This window comes from Poecilia reticulata, linkage group LG12, assembly GCF_000633615.1.
Source record: "Poecilia reticulata strain Guanapo linkage group LG12, Guppy_female_1.0+MT, whole genome shotgun sequence".
In the NCBI taxonomy this organism is placed as follows: Eukaryota; Metazoa; Chordata; class Actinopteri; order Cyprinodontiformes; family Poeciliidae; genus Poecilia; species Poecilia reticulata.
The window spans coordinates 20917697-20926794 of NC_024342.1; the positions used below are offsets into that span (position 1 = coordinate 20917697).

The window sequence follows — 9098 nt, forward strand, 5'->3', positions numbered from 1 at the left end:
TACTTTCTTTGTACATGTATGATGTGCATAGGCTCAATTTTTGAATAATTAATCCGCACCATGTCCTGCAGATTGAGGAATGGCGATATAGTGAGAATATAAATACATTAACAACTAGTTTCTTGAAAATGACCAGTTCAGATCTTTGGCTCTACCTCAATGTTCTCATCTTCTCATCATGTGATGAATTGTGTATCTGCAGCTTATCAGGCTGTTTGGTCTCAGAGGAAGGCTGTGCTTCTCTGGCCTCAGCTCTGACCTTTAACCCCTCYCATCTGAAAGAGTTGGACCTGAGCTACAATCATCCAGGAGACTCAGGAGTGAAGCTGCTGTTGGCTGGACTGAAGAATCCACACTGGAGGCTGAAGACTCTCAGGTATGGAGGAACCTGCTGCAGGAGCAGAGAAGGTCTGATAGAAGAGGAAGAGGAGAAACGTCTTTAGTTATTCTGACTGATGGTCTGACCCCCCTCCTCCTTTCAGGGTGGAGCCTGCCGGAGTCCGATTTTTGACACCAGGTCCATGGAGGTGTAAGTTTCTTTTTCATTTGATTCATGACAACAAAGTAACTCACATTCAACCATCTTCAAACTGTCACATTCAGGAGTCGCCATCAAAGTGTCAATAAATGATCAATAACTGCAGCTGGATTGTGTTTGTTCTCTCCATCAGATTCCTGTCAACTCACCTTCGACACAAACACAGTGAGCAGAAAACTCAAACTGTCTGAAGACAACAGGAAGGTGACACATGTGGAGAAGCTTCAGTCATATCCTGATCATCCAGACAGATTTGATGTTCCTCAGCTGCTGTGTAGAACTGGTCTGACTGGTCGCTGTTACTGGGAGGTCAAATGGAGAGGAGAAGTTCATATATCAGTGACTTACAGAAGAATTGAGAGGAGAGGAGACTGGAGAAATTGCTGGTTTGGATATAATGATTATTCCTGGAGTCTGAGATGCTCTGATCTTTATGGTTACTCTGTCTGGCACAATAACATAGAAACTTGTCTCTCCTCCTCCTCTGTCTCTAACAGAGTATCAGTGTATGTGGACTGTCCTGCTGGCATTCTGTCCTTCTGCAGAGTCTCATCTGACTCACTGATCCACCTCCACACCTTCAACACCACATTCACTGAACCTCTGATTCCTGGATTTCGTGTTTGGTCGACCGGTTCTGGTTCCTCAGTGTTTCTGTTATGAGTTGAGTCTAAAGTTTTTCCTCCTGTCAGAGAAACTCTCTCTGTTGAACAGATAGTTCATCTCTACAATCTATTTCTTGGTTAAACTTTTCTGATTGAGTCCTTAGAAACCTTTTCTTCTTCCAGTCATTTAAAGATGGAAGCTGGGATTATTCCAGGATCCTCATGTTTTTCTGTTTGTTTCCAGTCAAAGATTCATAGTGAATATCAAGATGTTTCTCTTCTTTTTTCTGTTTCATTTAACAGTCAGATTTCATCGAAATGTTGGACAGTTTTTCTAAATCACTGTTTCTGTCTGTTAAACATGTCAGATTTGAATGTCAAATCTTCCCCTTGTATATTTTCTGCCATAATTCTTTGTGTTTTAGTTTCTGTTCAAGTTTAGATATTGCTGTAAAGAAACTTTTTCATTTGTAAATTCTGCCTTCCAGAAATCTAAATTAAAAGATTCCCATTCAATGAAGGTCAGAGGTCAATCCTTTGAAGCATAAAGTGATAAAATCTAAATATTTTCTGTTTCATTCAGAACTTTTACCTGAAACTCAGAACCTGCAGAACATTTTTCACTGTGCAGAAAAAATTCCAGATAGATGCAGTTTGCTGCAGAGGATCAAACTTCCTGATGGTGACCTCTCCTCCGTCCCTCACCTTGTCTGGCCGCTTTTAATCCTCACTGCAGKGTTAGACTGGAGCTCATCTCTCAGATTAACCAGATTAACACTGAGCTGCAGCAGGAACCAAAYGTCTCTCCTCCAACTTATTTCACTGATTAATAACAAGGTTGGATAAAAACATTGAGCTTCTTGTTCCTTAAAGTGTCATGAGAAAGACTCACCCTGAAACTGCAGGAAACAAGTTAAAAAAGTTTAAAAATGTAAACATTTTGTTTAGAAGATGAAAAAAAAACATTTGTCTGTAAATCTGTTCTACCCAGTACTCCTTCAGTTGCAGTTTGAGCAAATTAGTTTCCACCAGTTAATTGGGGTTTACTCGTTATTCTGCCAGCTTGAATGTTTCACTGCAGCTTTGTTTTGTTCCTGTTCCTCCAACTGAATGTTGATCCCCATGAATGTTTCCCATCATGCAGAACCTGAGCTGAGACATTTATGACCTTTATACCGAGAGTCAAGAGGTGGAGGACCTGCTGCTGGTGTCTCCGTCTCACCTTCTGATGTCTCTGACCAAACACTCCACCCTCAACATCAACATTTATAAAATGTTGCAGCAGTGCAGTTTTAATACTTTCCCCACTAGAAACATCCATCCATTTTCTTTGCATCCTGGTCCCTCAGTGGGGTCGGGAGGGTTGCTAGTGCCTCACCAGCTAACGTTCCGGGCGAGAGGCGGGGTCACCCAGGACAGGTCGCCAGTCTGTCGCAGGGCAACACAGAGACACACAGGACAAACAACCACGCACACACACACACACACACACACACACACACTCACAAGTAGGGACAATTTGGAGAGGCCAATGAATCTGACAGTCATGTTTTTGGACTGTGGGAGGAAACCGGAAAACCCGGAGAGAACCCACGCATGCACAGGGAGAACATGCAAACTCCATGCAGACAGACCGGGGCCAGGAATTGAACCCAGAACCTTCTTGCTGCAAGGCAACAGCTCTACCAACTGCGCCACTGTGCAGCCCCCACTTGAAACAATCTAGTCTAAATACCATATAAAGTGATATAAAAATTTGCCCCAACACAATGATGGTATGGCTGATTACGTATATTTAAACTTTCAAATTTGGTCCAAAATCATCAGGAATTTGGTCCATTAAAGTGTTAATAATAAAATCAAACCCTTCTGCTGTTAGTTGAGTAAAGTCTGTTTCCACTAAGAACTGTGAGTGTTTCCTCCAGTCTGTGTTCGGCTTTAATCTCCTGCAGGAAACCAAACCTCCACGTCTCGACTGGAGTCGCCATGGCAACGCCTTCCGAACATTAGGACAGTGGGTTGAGACTGGATGAGAGTTGTTTTCATGCATTCATCCATTCATCATCCCAGTTTTCCTGCCATGCAGATTAATCTCCACTTATCTGATGCTTGGAGACCAAAATGTCACAAACTGGATTAATAGAGTTGAGATGTTGAAATCTGTCACATTTAGAAAAGAAGCTTCATGATGCTCTGATTTGTTCATCTGAAAAAATTTTTTATCTCATTTATTTTGGTTAAAGTGATTTTTACATCAGTTAATTGAATTGATTTTGGGATGTTTATCTTGTTATATCATGTACATCCATATGCAAATCATATTTTCCTACTTTATTGAAAGGAAAGAAAGTAGATCTGAAAATTAAATCGGATTATGAGCACACTTTAATTCGAGAAAAATAGAGGGATTAATTCTACAAATCTGCTCAACATTATGGCAATTACTCACTGTGTAGCAAAAACAATCCTTTAAGAAAGATTAAAAACTCTAAACATGAAATGTAACGGAGCAGTTCTAATAAAAATAAAAATAAATTGCTGGTCTTTATAACAAAGAAAAAGAATAGAAATATTATTTTGAAGCAATCTCTAATTTATAACTTTGCCAAATACATATTGTCTAAAAAACTTTTAGATAAAGAGGAAAACTGTTGTAAGGAGGGCTAAACATGCCTTTATCAAGATATGGATAATCACCATTCACATCATAATAAGATCAAATCATAACTAGATTACCTTACAAAGCTAACATCTTGTTTTCCACATATGAAAACTAATCTTTTGCTTAAAAACACACAGTGTCCTGGTCCTGGATGACTCTAGTGCAAGGAAAAATGACGGACAACAGGGACAGCACGGTTAAATGTTTTATTGAGCAGAAAAAAAAGTTTTCACTTATATTTTCTGCACAAGGGTGAACACCAAATCGGCAGCGGATCTTCACTGGAAGACAGAGAGATGATTAATGGGTGTGATCAGATAACTGTGTAGGAAAGAGTCTGGATTGTACTTTATGAAGCAGAGGAGGCGATCAGGGTGTAGTGCAGAGCATCCACAGGTYCGGTGGTTGGCTGCCTGCTGCTGGACTCAATCAATAGTGACCGGTTTGCTTTCTAGGAGGAAGAGGAGAGAGCAGCCATCCAACCAACACCAAACTCTGTGGATGTGACACATAGAACATATTTTTGTCCAGTTTTATCTGCTATGATGGTGTACAAAAATAAAAAGATAAAAAAATAAAGATGTAAGAGAATATAGTCAATATTACAAGAATAAAATGAAAATAAAGTAATAAAACTATCATAATAATTTAAAATAATATGAGAATAGTCGTGAAAATAAAGTGATATGAAAATAGTCATAATGATAAGAGTTGTACCATTTTGAAAATGATATAAGAATAATAAGACAAAAGTCATACGACTTTATTCTTGTATTATTTGAACTTTTTTTGAGTTTTCATTATGCTAAGATTCTATTCTCATAATTTTGACTTCATTTTATTTTTATTTTCTTATACTCTGCAATCGGAAACATTTAAATAACTATGTACGTTTTTTTTTGTATTATATTCTGTATTTTTAAGACACTTTTGTAGCTCCATAGAAGCTACAAAAAACTCAAATTTGAACCTTCAACTCGTACCAGCACATTTTCTCCACTCGTGCATAATGACGCCTATAAAGTGTTTAAAGATTTAAGTGTTTAGCTCATGATCTCTGTAAATCCAGCAGATTTGTGATGACATGGTGGGATGAGAGAGAGAGAGAGAGAGAGAGAAAGAGAGAGAGAGAGAGACAGACGGAAGATGATGTCAGTATTTAAAACTTTAAGCACCCAGATCATCTCAATCGACCTCTTCTCTCTTAGTGTCGCGTCTGATTTGAAAGCAGAGGAAATGATTTCAGACGGGATGTTTTAAGGTTTCTGTTGGTCTGGTTTACTGGATGTTTGTAGGAATGCATCCGCTCTGAGCGATGAGCATGTTGAACCACCTCAGGGCTCGGAGCAGGAGTCTGTTCTGCAGCTACAAGCCCGGCGGACAGATCCACCAGGTCCAGGAACCGATCGATCACCTGGACCTGATCAGCTCCTTCATCAAGCCATGGAACTCCATGCAGGTCGGATCATTTAGGATTTAACTGCTGATTTAKTTTTTGGTTTTTCTCTTTTCTAAAGCAGGAAAATCAAAACCTTACATTGGATGTCAAAATTCTTCAAAAGTCTGTTAAATATTTAGGTTTTTGTTTCTCAATTTGACTGAAAACAAATAATTTTGCTGGTTTTTTTTGGTTAGATTTACTGTTGTGGTGATTAGTTTTGTTCTTTAAAATTCTTTATCAATTTTAAGCTTTTAATTGCAGAAAAGCATTAGGGTCTCAAAATGTTAACTCTTTGCTCAGAATTTCTTAGTTTAAAAAGTCTGMTTTTTTTTTCTTCAGTTTTCCTGATTCTCTCCCAAATTTATTGATTTATTTAAACGTTTCTTGTTTTTCTTTTTTCTCATGTTTTGGGGAACTCATAACATTGACGTTCCTGACAGATATTTTATTGTCAAACAAGATAAAGATCGACCTGTTTAGCACATGCAGCTGTTTTATTTGTGGTGGGGTTTCTCTTCCTTCCTCAGTATGACACTGCCACCACCATGTTGATGAATTGAACAACCAATTATTAATTAATAAATGGGAAAATGTGTCACCAGATCAGCCTTACATGTCTGAAAGTGCTGAATTTTCATGTTGATGTTAGGAGGATTTATTAGCTACAGATGCATCCTTTCTACAGAGAATGTGCCGATTTTTATCCAATTAACCCCTAAACGATTAATCGTCAGACTAATTGATTAATCACCAGACAAATCAATTAATCMACAGAATAATCTGATACCCTTCAGTCTTTTACTTGCAGGTATTTAAATGTTTGTCTAACCTATGTTGTTTCCTCCAGTTCATTGGGTTAATTCATGATTCTGTAAGGATTAACGTTTCACTGCACTTTTGTTTCGTTCTTGTCGAATATTTCCTCTTATGCAGGACCTGAGCAGAGACATCTACGACCTTTATGCCGAGTACGAGCGCGAAGAGGTGGAGGACCGGCTGCCGGTGTCGCCGTCTCGCGTCCTGATGTCTCCAACCAAACACCTGACCCTCAACATCAACGTTGGAGGAACGGTACTAGAAAATCCTGCAGGAACACTGCTCAACTGGTTTCTACTTAAAAAAACAGAACAAACTATTAATGATATAAAAGTTATTGGAATAACAATAATAGTAACAAGTGTTACTTTTATGTCMAGGCTTACTACTATAATTATTGATATATTAATTGTAATAACTTTTTTAATATAGTTATTGTAAAAATAATACAAAAAAGCAAAAAAAAGTCAAAGTAAGATAAAAATTGAATAAGAAAGATAAAGTAATAAATAAAACATTATCGCAAAGTAGATTAAAAGATTAACATATGTAAAATCAAAGTGATAAAATATTGTATTACATCACTTTTTATTATTGTTACATTCATTCTATTTATATGGTAACTGATAAAATTATATTCTGACTAGATTTTTTTTTCTTTGATTTTTCTTTTGAAATCTTCTTTAAATCTTTTAAATGTACTTTCACTTTTAATGTTAATGTATAACTTCTATTTTCTAAATTTTTTGCATAATAAATACTTTATTTTTTGCACTTTTGTTATCCCGTACTTGCCAATTGAATTACAGATTTCTACCAGTGGAAATTGCAGTTGTATGGTTCAAAATACTTTRATTTAGTAATTGTGACTCAGAGAAGCTCAGTTGTTCCAACATTTTCATGAAYTTTTTAATCTTCTTCTCCCAGATTTACCTCCTGCCGTACAGATTAGCCGCTCGCTACCCAAAGACCCGGATCGGCCGTCTGGCCACGTACACGGACCACAGCAAGAAGCTGGACCTCTGTGACGATTACATCGTCCAGAGCAACGAGTTCTTCTTTGATCGAGACCCAAAAGTTTTCCACAACATCTTCAACTTCTACAGGTCAGATGAAAGACAAAGTGCTTGTTATAGATCTACGCTTAACAGAAATGGAGCCAAAAATTGTACTCAAGTAAGATTAGCACTACTTCAACATGTTATTACTTTAGTAAGAGTAAAAATGTATTTGGTAAAAAGTCAAATTATCATTCTTTCAGTATTTAAAACTTCATCAGATGGACCAAATTATAAAGTTTATTGAAAATGTAGGTATTTTAAGGATCAAAATTGCAATAATTTATATAATTTTTAAAAAAAAACTAAATTAGGCAAAATATTTTTTTTCCAAATCAGTTTCTTAAATCTTAATAAAACTTTCTGGTGATTTTTTGGTTAAAACATGTTTGTTTTTCATTCAGTGGGTAAAAAATCCAGAAATTTTACTCCAGTAAGAGCAGAGATACTTCATAATACTCAAAGTACAGCACAGTAAAAATACTCCTAATGTACATTTTTTCAAAAGTTACACATGCAAACATAATTGAGTAAATGTARCTAGTTACTACACAGCCCTGACAGCCGGTTCTCACCGGTCCAACAGAACCGGAGTGCTGTGCATTAAGGAGGAGTTGTGTCCGCATCACTTCCTGGAGGAGATCCACTACTGGGGCGTGAGGATCAAATACACGCATCGCTGCTGCCGCATCTCGTTTGAGGAGCGGCAAGACGAGCTGAACGAGCAGCTGAAGGTCCAGAAGGAGCTGCTGGCCGAGGTGGGTCCAACAGAACCTCCTCGAACTGCAACAGCTGGCAGCAGCTGCACTGCRAAAACACAAAGCTACCAACAGTTTTTGGTCTAGTTTCGAATCCAAATRTCTTAGTTCACCTGAAATAAGACAAAACTTTTAAGCACGAAATAGGATCTTGATTTGAGCCAATGATTCCTTAACATTAATGAAAAATTACTAGTTCAAATGAGCCGTTTCAAAAACCCTTCAAATGTAATGTCACAAATCAGAAGGCACCGCTCTGTTACCTAGCAACCCCAACTAAGCTTAGCATGTTACCTAGCAACCCCAACTAAGCTTAGCATGTTACCTAGCAACCCCAACTAAGTTCAGCATGTTACCTAGCAACCTCAGCCAGCTTTAACTTTGTATGCTTTGTACATTGGCAAGAAAAATTTGCTTTTTAAAGTCAATAATTCCCTAAATTTGATGAAAAAGTTGTAGTTCACACAGCAGACAGATGTAAACATATCGTTATCGATCGTTCTGATTTTTCCACCTTTGTGCCATTTCCTTCTGTGAAACAAAATTACACCTGCTAAATTTAGTTAGCAGATAACTGAACGGCCATGTCGCATTTTATCCAACTTTTACTTCAGTGATGTGAAACATGCGTCATAGTTCTGCAGAAGAAGCCAGACGCRGTAAATTCAGACATAAACCATGGCTAAAGCTAGCTGACGTTAGCATTAGCYGATTCACAATAACTTTMAAATCCATYCWTAGACGGTGGCGACCATTATTACTCTAYTTTCCTCTGTTCACATAGAAGTCTAATTGTGGTTGTTTAGTTATTAGCATAAACAACSAGGCAAAAAAGATTGGATTTTAGCAAACAATAACGTTGGAGTTTGTTTGCTTTAGGYAAGATTTAAATATTTGTAGGATTTGGGGATGTTTAACGTGTAAAACACTTGAATTAAGAGAGGAAGCGTCACTTTGCCATCATCATTAACAGCAGGAAACCTTAAAGAGCAGTAAAACCAGAGTATGAATAGAATAATGTTCCAGTTATTCATCTTTATTTTTGCTGGTGATTTATTTTYCACCTGAGGTTTTAAGTCAGTAATCTGCTGCCTGACCCCGAGTCTATCTGACCCACATGATGCCGTCGTCTTGACAGATGGGCAGCAGAGTAATCTGCTTCTTGGCCCAGATTCAGGCAGATGTTTCCCTCACTGACGCCGTCGCTTTGTTAAAGCACA

General features: G+C 37.8%; 1 protein-coding gene and 1 long non-coding RNA gene across 2 annotated transcripts in view; both read left to right on the forward strand.

The window, feature by feature from the left end:
• Positions 1 to 205: 205 nt before the first annotated feature.
• Positions 206 to 1659, forward strand: LOC103473929 (uncharacterized). Its single transcript, XR_001777135.1, has 2 exons — positions 206 to 376; positions 483 to 1659. It is a non-coding gene; the product is annotated as an uncharacterized LOC103473929 (long non-coding RNA).
• Positions 1660 to 4665: 3006 nt separating this feature from the next.
• Positions 4666 to 9098, forward strand: part of LOC103473930 (potassium voltage-gated channel subfamily V member 2-like) — an 8474-nt gene continuing 4041 nt past the window's right edge. The window contains exons 1-4 of the mRNA XM_008424587.2: positions 4666 to 5264; positions 6180 to 6317; positions 6990 to 7168; positions 7707 to 7964. Of these exons, the coding sequence (XP_008422809.1) occupies positions 5121 to 5264; positions 6180 to 6317; positions 6990 to 7168; positions 7707 to 7964 (719 nt within the window). The 5' untranslated portion in view covers positions 4666 to 5120. The remainder of the gene's footprint in view (positions 5265 to 6179; positions 6318 to 6989; positions 7169 to 7706; positions 7965 to 9098) is intronic.